We start from the raw sequence: 15,957 nt of genomic DNA on the forward strand, positions 1-15,957 counted from the left end.
TCTAACTGCCAGATGTGTAACTATAAAAGAAGATAATTATATAAAACTACTTAACCAAAAACTACTTAACCTAAATTTGGCCATCTCATGAGAAGAGAAGACTCCCTGAAAAAGACCCTAATGTTGGGAAAGTGTGAAGGCAAGAGGAGAAGGGGACGACAGAGGATGAGATGGTTGGACAGTGTCATCGAAGCTACCAACGTGAATTTGACCAAACTCTGGGAGGCAGTGGAAGACAGGAGGGCCTGGCGTGCTCTGGTCCATGGGGTCACAAAGTATCAGACATGAGTTAAAGATCAAACAACAGCAACACTTAACCAAATAAAAATAGACCTAGAAAAATGGAAAAATCTACAACTATTACTATTAGGAAGGATTGCAACAATCAAAATGAACATCTTGCCAAAACTACTCTTTCTGTTTCAAACAGTGCCAGTGAAAATAGAGAAGAAATACTTTGATGATCTAAACAAGCTGATATTAAAATTTATTTGGCAAGGGAAGAAATCTAGAATCAAATTGAAAATGCTGCAATAATCCAAGGAAAAAGGAGGCTTTGGTTTACAGGACTGGATCTTATATTACCAATCATCTGTCCTAATGTGGCTGAAAGAATGGATCAGTCTGAAAAACAAAAGACTTTTGTATTTAGAGGGGCATGATTTACAGTTGGGTTGGCATGCCTTTTTATGGTATCAGAAAGCTAAAACCCACAGATATTTCCAAAACTAACTATATTAGAAACTCCTTGTATATAATATGGGAAAAAATTAAAATGGAAATGTACACAAAAATACCAGGATGGGTTTCACCTATAGAAGCATTTGTTCATCCCAGTCTTCTGAATTTTGAAAAAAAATTGACTATATCTTACATATAGATAGGAGATTAAAATCGAAACAAGACCTTATAGACCAGGGATCAGACACATCATGGTGGCCCATAATGCAAATACAATCTAGGTATGAAAGGGATTTAAAAATGTATGATTTTTATAAAGAACAGACAACATTTGACCAAATAATGTTAATATCAGATGATAAATTAATTAGGAAAATATAACATTTCTTTTAAATTGGAAAATGGAGGATGAACAGGTCAGAGAAACAATGGTCCAATGGGCAAAAATTTTGGATATAATATTGACTTTAAAAAATAGCAAAAACTGTGATCTAGAAACTATAAAATGACAATAGGAACATCTTATATTTATATAAAATGTTTTATAGATGGCATTTACCACCTGATAGATTAGCTAAAATGTACTCTAACAGGTCAAGTAAATGCTGGAAATGTCATAAAAAACTGGAACTTATTATCACCTTTGTTGGCCTTGTGATAAAGCAATTTTTTTGGAAAAAATACATATATGGCTTGTTAAAATAATCAAAAAATGTAGATTTTAAGCCAGAACTCTTTCTATTAGGTATAATACCAGAAAATGTATTTAATACTGCATATTTTAACAGCCACAAGGATTATATTTGCACAATACTGGAAAAATTAAGGAACACCTACAGAATCAAGAAATAATTAAAAAGATATTGGACTGCACAGAAATGGATAGACTGACACTGAAAATCAAAGGAAAGGAAGCTGCAGAATATTATCAAACATGGAACTTGTTTTATCAATGGTTAGAAGCATGTTGTATAGATTAAGAGCTTAATATGTATTGTAGTTGTATTAACAAATGATTATAAGCTGAACCCAGGTGACAAAATGTTAAATAAGCATGGATGGATTTTATAAATAATAATAATAATAAAAAGAATTTTTTTAACAAAAATTCAGAAAGTGAATGCAGTGAAGCTCTTTCTTGGATCCAAGATTAACCATAATGGCTATCCAGGGTTTCAAGCTGGGATATTGTCTACCCAAACAAACAAGGCAGGTTTTGAAGTCAATATTGTTTCTGCAGATAGGTCTGCTAAATATATGTACACTGAAATGGGAAACCAAGTGAATTTTCAAAGGATCTTGCAGGGACAATTTTGTTTACTCTTTCAGATGTAAGATGCCCTCTTCCACCTGCTATTCCAAATGGTCAAATTAATGGAATCATAAAGGAAAGTTATTTGCCTTTGGAGAAATTGAAGTATCAATGCCTCCCCCCCTACAGTCTTTTTGGATCTTCTACAGTAAGGTGTTTGAATAAAGAATGGACAAGCATACCAGAGTGCAGAGGTATCGGATGTTCAATTTTTCTGTTGTTATAACGTGTCCAGAGGAGGGCGACTAAAATGGTTAAAGGTCTGGAAGCAATGTCCTACGGGGAGCGGCTTAAGGAGCTGGGAATGTTTAGCCTTACAAAAAGAAGGTTAAGAGGGGACATGATAGCCATGTTTAAATATTTGAAAGGATGTCATGTTGAGGAAGGGACAGGTTTGTTTTCCAGGGCTCCAGAGACTAGAACATGGAGCAGTGGTTTTATACTACAGGAAAAGAGATTCCATCTGAACATTAGGAAGAACTTCCTGATGTTCAGAGCTGTCCGGCAGTGGAATAGGCTGCCTCAAAGGGTGGTGGAGTCTCCTTCTTTGGAGGCTTTTAAGCAGAGGCTGGATGGCCATCTGTTGGGAGTACTTTGATGGATGTTCCTGCATGGTGGTGGGTTGGACTGGATGGCCTCAGTGATCTCTTCCAACTCTGTGACTCTATAATGAAAGTGTTATTATTTCTTGCTCTGCCTTTCACTTGACCAGGAATGTCTCTATCTTGAGTAGATTAAGCTTCATTCGCAGGTGGTAGAGAGGTTCAAAGCCAGATCTAATTCTTCTTAGTGAGCCTGTGGCTCAGCAGTGTATCCAGAGCATAGATGATCGAATTCCAAACACTCAGGACATACACATTCTCTCTCAGATCTACTTAGCTATCCAACCCCAATCTAAATCATGCCATGGGAGGAATAGTTTTAATAAAAGCCAAATCTCAGAAGTTTACAACAATACTAGACATAGGTGCGCTTCAGCTTGCACCTTGATCAGAAAACTATGATGGATTTGTAACTTCCATTTTAAAATGTTCTCATGACTTCATTCCAAGAGGCTGCTGGACCAGTTACATCCCATGTATCACTCTGGAAACACACACTCAATGCTCATATATTCCACACTTTGAACAGAATCCTTTTAGTAAATATATAGTTAGTGTTGGGAGAAACTTGATCTGGACACATACAGAAACAGAAAGAACTTGGCGGTTAGACACTATAACAAAGCTTGACATGGCAAGAAGCAACAGAATTATTTTACTTGAATGGTTTTTAAAAAGCTTCTACCTGTGTTCTCTGGTGTTAATACTTAAAATGATTTAATTATGTTGTCATATTTAGAATATATTGTTTTCAAAGTATACACAAAGCTACCATGGTTCTTAATTTCTGGGGGAAAGGAGTATGAATCAATCAATTTAAAAAAACCCATGTATGTGGAGTTTCTTATGGGGTGGCTGGAAAGGGGTTTTCTACTCATTGACTGATCTTTATGATCACAATCGGGAATAAATTCTCTACAGGCTCCTATGATCTTTCCCAACATGATAATCCTTGACATGTTTGTGTAAATAATCTTGAGCTTTGTGTTGGCATATTCACGTGTGTCACCTAACAGTTTCCTTCTCTGATTCAATGTATCACCATAGCTGCTGCAGGAAGATGTGATCGCCCACCTGCTATAGAGAATGGAGACATTCTGGAAATGCATAAGCCCAATTATATGCCAGGAGATAAAGTGCACTATAAATGCCAAAACATGTACAGAATGGATGGAAATGCAGAAGTAATTTGCCAAAATGGTCATTGGACAGAACCACCAACCTGTATAGGTATAACGACTTTCAATTATGCTTCATTTTTCAATGGTAAACGAAGCAGTTAATATAATAGTCTGCTCAATGGATTAGATATAGAGAGTCTATATGACAAAAGCTGGCATTCCATGTTAAAAGCAGGCAATTGGGAACCACTAGGACATTGGCTGAAATCTTGTTACTTCCTGTATGAGGTTGTACTAGAGTAAGTCTCAACTGGTGTAGGTCCATTTCTATCAATGGAACATATGGAGGAGTTAGCTCACCAAGTCACCACTGATTCAATGCGCCTACTCTGGTGTGACTTACTATATTAAACAACAGAATTTTGGTCACAGAATGTTAGATTTGGAATAACCTTTAAGGTTGTTTATTGCAGTCCCCAGCTTAGTGCAGAATAGCCACAGGTAGTTAAACCTGTGGGCAATTTAAAAATGAGGAAGGTCTGAATGAGTTTGATAGAGACCCACTTTTTCTAAAAATCTCCTTTTTCCCAAATGTGCTTCAGTATTCATGATTCAAAACACCAGGAAATAGCCTGACATTGCTGCACAATATCATCCCTGTAGTGCCAGCAGGAAAAAAAATATATACTAAGCTTTATATAGCAAAAGGCAGCCTGCATGTTGGCAACACCAATGTCAGTAGTCAGGATGATAGGATACACCCTTGTGCTCACAAAAATGCACAAAGAGGCAAATTCCCAGAAGCCAATTTGTTTTTTTACCAGTTAACCACTTTCCACCCAAACACAAAGTAACTGTCATGGATGCTTTTTGACAACCATGAATGAAAATATTTTGGTTCAAAATATTTTTGAAGAGGTGATCAATGAGTTTAAAACAGATTAGGCATGAGATATGAACTAATAGCACACTAGTGCCGGTTTTCTATTTAAAAGAAAATTCTTTCTTTCTTTCTTTCTTTCTTTCTTTCTTTCTTTCTTTCTTAAAGAGGTACCTCAAACCTCACAAGAAAGGCACATTTTCTGATATGAAGACTTTTGCTCACTTAAGAGAAAATTCTACTGCGTATGCTCAAGATCATTTCAGTCCAGGTTTTACCTCATAGCCAGACGACTTTCATAGGGTAGAGCAAAACTTAATGGAAAGTTTAGTGGATTTTTATACTTCACATATATTCCTAAGTGTATATATACGCCTTAATCAGAGTGATTTAGAAAGAGAAATATTTAAGAATATTGAAATGTTTATGTGTGTACCTGTATCTTTATACGTATCTGTTTTTTTAATTTTATATTTTCTGGTAATAACATTTCTAAATATTTAGAAATAAATGTTATACAACCAACCATATTTCAATTATCATTATTAGAGAAGATTAATTCTCTTCAGATTATTTCATCATTTTCTCACAATACAAAGTAAGGCTTAACTCCAAGACTGAATTAAAATTAAAAATCGCATGTGATTCAATATAATAAATTTAGTGAATTGTAGAACAATGTCAATCAGTTCTGAGAAGCAAGAACTTCAAATGTGACAGCAAGGAGTTGAATAAAGAGCAAAAACAGCTTAAATAATAAAGGAAGAGAAATGGTGCAGCAGTTTAGAATTAAAGGGACTTGGAGGTTTCCTTTTGCAATCAAAGCTAAGGTTCTTTTTCCCATCATCACATAACATTAAATAAATGTTTTATAGAAATAAGCTTCCAATTGAGGCATGTCCCACTGAAATTCAGTAGTGAATTATAACAATCTTTAAAAAAATCTGGGGAGGACTGGGAGATGCAGAAGTGGCTTGTGGTATAATTTCATGGCCAAATTTTTCTATTCATGGTTTACAAAGTGCTAGACCCTAACAGAGAAAATGATTGCCATAACACTGCTCCAAATTTAGGATGTTTTTACAAGGAATAATACTATGCCCATTCCACCTGCAGTGCTGCATTGGTGCAATAGTTAGTCTCTGTCCTGTCAAAGCACTTGAATTGGCTTAAAAGAGAACAATGATGAAATAACCTTCAAGGTCTCCTCAAACCTTGTCATTACGTATATGTGCATAGTATTTGTTGTTGGTTGGGTACTTGTCACACTGACTGTTAGTTTCAGGTTCATATAGCAACTTCGTTGTCATACACTCCATTTGTCTGTTCCAGTAAACAGGCAGTTCTGGGACATCGTCCCCTCACTGTTCTATTGAATGTCATTCATCTTTAAGGTAGTGGTGAAGCTGTAGTGAACCACAGCATAGGGTACCGTACTATATCTATAATGACAAAATGGCACAACTGCTATTTAAAGATGTGGCTCTGAACAGCTTTGCACTTTCTCAGCTTTTTGGGAATACAGCCTACTAAGAAGAAAGACTGTTGTTATTCAAAGCAATTTTTGAAGGTGACACCTCTGGGAGTAAAGAAGGAAATTGGAAAGTAACAGAGTGAGGAAAATGACATGCTCAGAAAGGAAATTGACCTCATTCAGTATATTAAAATATAAGCTTTTCGTATCTCATGAACAAAGACTTTTCTTCCATAAGCCACTCAATGTCCAATAGATTTCTAAAACATTAAGTGATGTTCCTTCTTGCAGTTCCTTGTACAGCAAGTGAAGAAGACATGAACATTAATAATATACTGTTATCTAAGGATGTAGCCCTGAAAAGCTATTAATTTCCTAGCATTTTTTAAAATTGGAGCGAATATGTAAAGCCCTTAATGCAACCTATTAAGATGAAAGGCGTTTGTTATTTAAGGCTCTGGTTGGAGACAATTTGTGAGAGTGAAGAGGGAAAGTGGGTATAAAGGAAAGAAAAAGGTGACCTGCACCGGAGGGAATCTGTCTTCCTCCCATCTATTACTTTATAAACTTTTCATATCACATGGACACTTGTCTTTTAAAAAAACAAACAAACCTCAATGTCAGATAGATTAATTGGTGTTTCTTCTTGCAGCTCCTTGCTCAACAAGCGAAGAAGACATGAACATGAGCAATATACAGTTGAAGTGGAAATATGACTCAAAATTGTATTCAGAATCTGGAGATTTCATAGACTTTATCTGTAAAAGGGGGTACCATCCAGATCGTGCTTCTCCTCCATTCAGAGTACAGTGTGTAGATGGCAGACTTGAATATCCAAGATGTGTAAGACAGGTGCGTATATTGTGGTTAAAACTGTAGAACAAAAACATCTAGCATTCATTGGTTGAGCTTTAGAATCTGTGGGAACTGTGGGAAGTGATGTGCATTAGAAAAGGAATAACTCCCTTAATGTATGAATGGGTCTGTCTCAGTACAAACAGATATCTCCAAATTGAGTGCCCACCTTGAGTGCCCACTGTCACATCGACTTTTCAGATTGGAAGTATGGCATGAATTTTCTTGGTGTTCATGTACAAATTGAACAATTAGCAACAGCTAATTGAACCCAGTTGTCAAGATGCCTAGCCCTATCTTGGCCATATATAATGGTTTATTTACCCCTCTTTATGGTGTATCCATCTATTTTTGTTTTTCTATTTGTTGCGCCTTCTCTTCCCTTTGGTTAGTTAGAAATAAAACAGAACTACTTGGGCTCTGTGTGTGTGTGAAAGAGAGAGAGAGAGAAACTATTTTCAGTGGTGTTCTAGTGCTTTTCGGAATATATCCACATGCCATACATCCTGTGTTTTGATGTTGATCCTACACCTGCTCATATTATTTTTTAAACCAGTAAAGGGCAAGGTAAAGTTTTCCCACCCAGGACTTAGTCTGCACCAGCACTGAAAATGTGCAAAAATATAGAAAAATCTAAAATGAATTGGCTAGAAGGATTCTATTGCAAATCAGAAACTCTGGGAGTTCAATTCCCCACTGTGCCTTCTTGAGAGGGGCTGGACTCGATGATCCATAGGGTCCCTTCCAGCCCTGCTGTTCAAAGGTTATTTTAATGTTCTATTTTCTGTGTCATTGATTGGTATCTAAATAATTTACTACATTGAGATCTTATTGAAATTGTTGAGACTTTGATTTCAACTGTTAATTGTTCCCATTGATTTCAGACTGAACCCCTGAAATTAATAGGATTTTAATTAGTCATGACTTTCTTAGTGATATATTCCAAGGACAAGTAATTCCAGATATAGAAACAAAAACAGGATGTGCAGGGACGGGAGGGTGGAATAAAATCCTGGGGCAGAAAAGTGTATTCAACCCATTAGCTCTTGAGTTGTGCACAATTGTGTACTATTTACAGGTGAATGACAGGTAACAGTTTTAAAATATTTTTAAAACATTTTAGATCCTATTTAGAACAGTAATTTAAGATCCTGAGGCCTGACTCTGACATATCCAGGAATGAACAGAATGTATGGTGGGGTCAGCAGGCGATCCCAGTGTACCATTCCCATAGACAATAGAGGATCATTTAAATAAAACTGAAACAGAATGTCTGAAAGCCAGTTCTTTTCCTCCCCAAAGTTCTGTTTCACCGCTAAATTATCATAACGAAGACATGAATTTGAAACTTCCTTATTTCTTGTGGACTTGAAAAACAGTCTTCTGCTGGAGTGACACAATTATAAAAGGGTGTTTTTTTAACATTGACCCCCAAGGCAAATGAAGGTGTCACCTTTGACAGGTAGCTGGCAAGGCTAATAGTGTGATATGCAGACTGAGAAGTACATACAAATATCAGTTCAGTTCAGTGTATTGTTACAGTCCTTAGACCAGTCATACAAAAAAAACAAACCTTTACAAATTTTCAAAATTTCAAATACTTCATAAAAATATTTAGCATTAAAAGACAATTTAAAATCTAATTATCTAGTTGCTATAGAATTCCCAAGACCTAAGTATCGTTATGCAGAATCTGACTACTTGGTAAGTGATCTTGGGGTCTATATCAGAAAGAAGAAGTTCAAGTCTGTTTTTCTGAACAGGCAGATTTGTTTTTTTTAATCAGTGAGGTGGTGATCTCCTTATGTGCCACCTCATAATGCAGGCGAGTGAAGAACATGTACTCTGTAGTCTTAAGGACCGGTACAAAGCCTTTAAGCAAAAAGGATATTCTTTTACTTCCCTTTAAGTACAGCAGAAGGGAGGGCCGAGCACCTTGACAAGGTAAATCCTCTTCTAAACCTTTTTACTCCTTCATGGATTGCTGCCTTGTCATGGTGAAGGGGCTTAAGTAATTCAGAGAAGCTATGGGATATGCCGTGCAGAGACACCCAAGACGGGCAGGTCATAGTGGAGAGTTCTGACTAAACGCAATCCACTTGGAGCAGGAACCGGCAAGCCACTCCAGTATCTTTGCCAAGAAAACCTCATGAACAGAAACAAAAGGCTAAAAGATGTGACACTGGAAGATGAGCTCCTCAGGTCAGAAGGCGTCCAACATGCTACTGAGAAAGAGCAGAGGACAAGAACAAGTAGCTCCAGTGCTAATGAAGTGGTTGGGCCAAATCCAAAAGGACGCTCAGCTGCGGACACACCTGGAAGTGAAAGGAAAGTCTGATTCTGCAAAGGGAGTGCCTTAACACCTTATCTACCTTGTGAGAAATCTATATGTAGGACAGGAAGCAACAGTGAGAACTGGATATGGAACAACTGATTGGTTCAAAATTGGGAAAGGAGTACGACAAGGCTGTATATTGTCTCCCTGCTTATTTAACTTATATGCAGAATATATCATGTGAAAGGCTGGACTGGAGGAATCCCAAGATGGAATTAAGATTGCCGGAAGAAATATCAACAACCTCCGATATGCAGATGATACCACTCTGATGGCAGAAAGTGAGGAGGAATAAAAGAACCTTGTAATGAGGGCGAAAGAGGAGAGTGCAAAAAACGGCCTGAAACTCAACATCAAAAAAACTAAGATCATGGCCACTGGTCCCATCACCTCATGGCAAATAGAAGGGGAAGATGTGGAGGCAGTGACAGATTTTACTTTTTTGTGCTCCATGATCACTGCAGATGGTGACAGCAGCCACAAAATTAAAAGACGCCTGCTTCTTGGGAGGAAAGCAATGAGAATCCTAGATAGCGTCATAAGCAGAGACATCACCTTGCTGACAAAGGTCCACATAGTCAAAGCTCTGGTTTTTCCAGTAGTGATGTATGGAAGTGAGAGCTGGACCATAAAGAAGGCTGACCATCGAAGAATTAATGCTTTTGAATTGTGGTGCTGGAGGAGACTTTTGAGAGTCCCCTGGACTGCAAAGAGAACAAAACTATCCATTTTGAAGGAAATCAACCCTGAGTGCTTACTGGAAGGACGATCCTGAAGCTGAGGCTCCAATATTTTGGCCATATCCTGAGAAGAGAAGATGAGGAAAAGACGCTGATGTTAGGAAAGTGTGAAGGCAAGAGAAGAAGGGAACGGCAGAGAATGAGATGGTTGGACAGTGTCATTGAAGCTACCAACATGAATTTGACCCAACTCGGGAGGCAGTGGAAGACAGGAGGGCCTGGTGTGCTCTGGTCCATGGGGTCACAAAGAGTCATACACGACTTAACGACTAAGCAACAACAACAAAAACCTTTTTACTTCCAGAAATGTGAAATCATTTGCCAGTTCCACAGATATTTATGTAAGCCCTCACCAAAATATTTTGTGTGCTGGAAAGTTCAGTTTGATGTTCTATATCCTCAATTCTCTGCTTCATTTTTTTTACCTGATCTATTGCATAAGTGACAGTATTCAGGATATAGCTCTAGACAGACTTGACCCAGATGGATTGAAAAATGTCATGGAAATATAATATCAAAGGGAATAGACCTTGTATATTTAGATGTTCACTCTGCTGGCGAGCTTGCTTCATCAGCATGGAGCGTGTTTGCCTCCTCCCCAGATATAGTGAGACCCTGGAAGTCTTGTGAAAGTGACCCGGGAAGGGAGGGGAGAATGAGTGAGCTGCTTCCTAGTTGGCAACCCGCCCACCCGCCTATATACTAGTGTGAGTTAATCTGGTTGCCTTTCGGTGCCAGATAGGAATTTTTGACCTGCATCCTGATTGGCCTTTGGATGTGGTGATTTTTTGCTTATCCTACACTGGTCAAGGTGCAATGACATTTTTAGAGTTGGAAAATATTCAGTCACACAGGCGGGTAGTGTGGATAGAACAGGTTTCAGTGAGTCCCATCGCAATCACAGGTAATGTATAGCTCCTCTGACCTCCCAGGGCTGCGGATCATGCGAATACAGTGCCTTGGGGGGAAAGATGTGCTGGGGCCACACCCGGTCCAACAGTCAACAAGGAGAAAGTGGCTCGAGGTCCGGGGGTGGTCAAATGTTGTCCGGCCAGGTTCTGGCTGTCTTCACGACCCTGAGAACTTGGGGCTAAGGACTCAGCTGTTTGTTTGGTAAGGGGTCCGTTGAGATCCCTTTGCCAAACCCGATTCCACAGTACAGCAGGACCCCCCTTTTTATGGTGGGCAATAATGATTATTCAATAAAGTGTGGCCCACGTTTATCCCAAGATACTTGTCTTGCATCATTATTCTGGGGTAGGACAGCAAGTCCCTTTATCCACACATATATTGATAGAATACTGACCCAGGCTTCAATTTTTAGGCAACCTGTCTCCCATCTTACTCAGGCATTTGATGGACATCTAGGGACCTGTAAGGTCTCAAAAATTAGATTGAAGTCTTTCTTGAGGTGTGAAATGGGAGCTAAGTGGCCCCAGGAACGAACCATATAACAGTTGGGCTAGAGTCTTGGCGCAACATATCAGAATATTGAAACTGATGTTACTAAGATATGACTATATTGACAGAGTAATATACTATACAAACAGTTTATTCTCATTCCTATGAAAAACTGATTTTTTGCAGAACAGTGTATATTTACACAAATATAATTGCATACCAGTTAGGCATCTAACCTTCTCTATTTTCTGTTTACTTTGTATTTGACAGGTATAACATGAAGGAGGAGAAGCATAAAACCAAGATTTTTAACCAGCATGCTATCTTCCAGAATCATTAGTCACTTATCTTAAAAATAATTACATTCAGCAAGATTTTTACAAATGCCTTTTTCATGGTTTTTATGCAGCTGCTCACAGTGAATTATGAACATTGAAAAAACTTGGTTGTGAGATCAGATGCATTCCCAGGAATGCATCATAGCTAGCATTTATTCCAATTAAGAATTAAACCCAAGATGAAATCCAAAATCATTTTAAAATCCATTTGGATATCTAAGTATACATCTTTGCTTTGTTGCAATAATTCCTGGCAACTTTGACTGGTCTACTTTCTACAAGCTCTAATTTTCTACATTGTTTCTATGTTCTATATGCTATAATCCACTTGTTGTAATATCTGAAATAAATGAAACTGTAGGCACATAACATAAATCTGTAAGTCTTACAACTATTAGAAGTTGCAGACATCCAAATACCAAACCTAACGCAAAAATATAGGAGCATTATAGCCTATAAAGGCAGATAATATATCTCTACAACATTTCATTTAAAAATGTTAGTAGAAATTAAAAAATTTAAAAGCTTTCTTGAAAATTCATGAAAAAATATTAAAGTTCTTAAAATAAGAATATAAGGTGAAAACCATTATTTGGCTCTAAGCACGTTAGACATACCAAAAATCAATACAAAATATTCTCAACCCATTGAAGTCACTATAAAGTCCATTGTTGTTTGATGAAATGAAGCCTTGATTTTTCAATGAGAGGTCTCCTTCGTGGATTGTTTGGTTGGTGATTCTCAAAAGTATTTATCCTTTAGGTGTTTCTATCTTTAATATAAGTAATTAGCCATCTTATCTGGTTTTCCTTAGAGGTAGAGGATGGCTTGGGTTGCCACTTCTATACAAATCTCCATAGATTTAGAAAAAGTCTCAGCACAGATTTTTTTTAATGTAATGTGTTTTGTCTTTGAATGGAGAAGGCAGGGGATCATAGCCTCTGTGAATGGCAAAGCCAGTGGATCAGTAGACCTCCCAATGGCAGTCTGTGGTACTCTGAAATCTATATTAGCATTGATAGATGGCACAATTGTATTTTTATATATATTGTATTATTGTATATATATCACATACTGTATATATACACACAGTACAGTGGTGCCCCGCATAGCGAGCGCCCCGTTTAATGATGAATCTGCATAGCGATGTGGATTTTGCGATCGCAAAAGTGATCGCATTGTGATGTTCTAAATGGGCGAAAATCGCATTGCGATGATCGGTAAGTGTTTCGCTTACCGATCTTCGCATTGCGATGTTTTAAAAACAGCTGATCGGCAGTTCCAAAATGGCTGCCAGGCAAACAAAATGGCCACCCGCAGCATTTTCTCACGGTTTCCTCACTTACTAGGCAGCGAAAATGGCGGCTGGATGGAGGATTTCCGCATAGCGGTGAGTTTTTCCCCCATAGGAACGCATTAAACCCATTTTAATGTGTTCCTATGGGGTTTTTTGCCCCGCATAGCGAGGAATCTGGATAGCGACTTTTTTTGGAACGGATTAACATCGCTATGCAGGGCACCACTGTATATGAACTATCCATTTAATCCAGTTGCTCTTATATGATATAACATAAATATTTTATTCATTTTGTGTCAGTTTTCAAGAGAAAGCATAAATAGTGAAGTATCATGAGGAGAAAAGAAAAAAAATATGTTCACTTTTAAAATGTTACTTAAGTTGTTCTTAAATGAATAGTTCATATACTGTATATATACACACATATATACAGTGTGTGTGTATGTGTGTGTGTGTACATACATACATACATACATACATACATACATACATACATACATACATACATACATACATACATACATACATACATACATACATACTGTATATATACTGTATATATACTCTATGAACTATTCATTTAAGAACAACTTAAGTAACATTTTAAAACTGAACATTCACACTCATTTTTTTTCTTTTCCCTCATGTTACTTCACTGTTTATGCTTTCTCTTGAAAACTGCCACACAATGAATAAAATATTTCTGTCATGTCTTATCAGTAACTTTGTTTTTGGACCTGACTGGAACAGTGACTTGTTTTGAAAAGCAGTGGATCTTTATGAAAACAAAGAAGTTGTGCCATATTTTTAAAAGCAGTTTCTTTTTTAAGGCAACACGATTGCACTCCTCATGACCATTTCCTTAACACCTTAAACTGATGAGGTTTCAGACCTCTGCATGGTGGTTTAAGCTTCTTCATGCATGCAAGTGTAAATTGGTAACTGGTTTCTGGCCAATAAAATCCTAAATGCTTTACTATATTATCCAGCACAGTGGATTGGCTGGATCAGAACACCATGATGGGAAATTGCAAACCATGAAGGACTTCCTGTTAGCTGACTCAGGGATGAGTTCTGGGAAAAGCCATTTTAATGGCAAACTATTTGCTTAACAGGCTATGGTCATCAGCTGTAGACCAGACCCCGTAACATATGTTATACAACAAAAAGCCTTATTTGAGTCATTTAAAAATGTTTGGTTGCAGTGGATGGGTAAATATCCCAAAGGCATTATGGAAAAATGGAGGGAGAACAGCCAGAAAGATGAAGTTTATGGGTTATGATTAGAGATGGGGACGAATATAAAACGGATCAGTTTTCCTGATGAATAGAGACGATTTGTCATATATTCATTGATCTGTATTTGTAAAATTTTAAATCAGGTTGAATATGGCTTGAGGAATACTGTATTTCCTCAGTTTTATTCGTTGATCTATTCATATTTGTCTATATTTGTTACCCCATTTGGGGGCCTCTCTGAGCTTGCTGGCACCAATTAGAAGCTCTGGCTAATCAGGACAGAGATCCAGGATTGGCATGTCCGGCAGCCAATAGCGCTGCTGAAAGTTATATCTATTTTTATAGGTGCTTCATATAAGCTTTTCCCATCTGGCCGTTCCCCACTTCTGCTCGTACTCTCTGGAGTGAGAACAGTTGTTGCTCGCTGGCTTGCTGGTGCTCTTGCGGTTTCGCTTTTGCAGCAGCAAAGCAAAGACTTATATTTTTCTTTTTCATCCTCATGCATCAATCATCATCAACTTTACTAGGAATATGAGGAGGGATTTCAGGTAGCTTAGGCTACTTCTTTGGAAGGGCTTAATTTCATTTCAAATTCAAATCAATCAAACCTTTTTTTCCCTGGAGGCTTTTGTGTGTGTGTGTGTGTGTGTGTATCATCCGGGGGGGGGGGAACTGTCATCATGTGACTGTGGAATCTCTTTTCCTTTATATTCAGTTTTCAAAAGTTCATTTTAGAGAGGCTTTTGTCTCTTGGGGAATTTGGTGGGTGGCTGGATCCATCATTCCTTTTTCTTCCAAAACTTATTTGATGTGTGTGTGTGCGTGTGCCACAGGGGGAGGCCCTTGCCTTGCCCCCAGGCTACAGGTCCGTTCTGCTGTAGGCATGGCACATGGAAGCTCAGACAACGGGGAAGAACATCAACGATGAGTTCCTGTCTGCACTGCAGGAGTGGGCACCAGAGGGGGAGGTGACCCATGGCCATATGGTCACAGATGCTGGGCGGAACATGTTGGTGGCATGGAACGCAGCAGGCTTTGAGGGCATCATATGCATCGCACACAAATTACACCTTCTGGTGTGTGATGCCATCAGCCTGGGCAGCCACGTCAAGCCCGAGTGAAACGCAGGCACCCAGGAGACGTGGGCACTCCTGGAGCAATGCCACCAACTGATGAGCCACTTCTCCTGCAGCCTGAAAGCTGTCTGCTGGCTGAGTGAAAGGTAGGAGGAGTTGTGTCAGGAGACCCACGTTCTCCTGATAGACCTGCCCACCAGGTGGAACTCCACCTACACCATGGTGTCGCGCCGGGTGGAGCAGAAGACCATTTTGGAGGACATCATGTCCTCCATGCCCATTCTGCCCTGGAAGGAGAGAGGTGGGCATCAGTGCTATGGATTGGCTGGCCCTGTCCCAGATGGTGGAGGTGCTCAAGCCTTTCCAGGAAACCACAGACATCTTTGATTATATGGTGAGCCTGGGGCAAGTGATCCCCCTGATTCATGCCCTTGATCGGTCCCTGGAGACTGCTGTGATGCCAGGATCCTCCCTCCTTCCACAGACCAGGGCTTTGGTGAAGAGGTTGCAGGCAGACGTGCAGAAGTGACTCCATGCTGTCTACCGCAACAGAGCTTACCGCATGGCCTGCCTGTGAGATCCTCGAATCAAGGGGGACTTGGCAGC

At 38.8% G+C, this 15,957-nt stretch overlaps 1 protein-coding gene across 5 annotated transcripts in view; it reads left to right on the top strand.

The window, feature by feature from the left end:
- LOC110091706 (complement factor H) overlaps positions 1–14,719 on the top strand; it is a 66,710-nt gene extending 51,991 nt beyond the window's left edge. For all 5 annotated transcript variants that reach the window (XM_078392304.1, XM_078392306.1, XM_078392305.1 and 2 more), the window contains 4 exons: positions 2,011–2,187; positions 3,643–3,825; positions 6,723–6,922; positions 11,672–14,719. In XM_078392304.1, the coding sequence (XP_078248430.1) occupies positions 2,011–2,187; positions 3,643–3,825; positions 6,723–6,922; positions 11,672–11,677 (566 nt within the window). In that variant the 3' untranslated portion in view covers positions 11,678–14,719. The remainder of the gene's footprint in view (positions 1–2,010; positions 2,188–3,642; positions 3,826–6,722; positions 6,923–11,671) is intronic.
- The last annotated feature ends 1,238 nt before the right edge of the window (positions 14,720–15,957 follow it).

This window comes from Pogona vitticeps, chromosome 4, assembly GCF_051106095.1.
Source record: "Pogona vitticeps strain Pit_001003342236 chromosome 4, PviZW2.1, whole genome shotgun sequence".
In the NCBI taxonomy this organism is placed as follows: domain Eukaryota; kingdom Metazoa; phylum Chordata; class Lepidosauria; order Squamata; family Agamidae; genus Pogona; species Pogona vitticeps.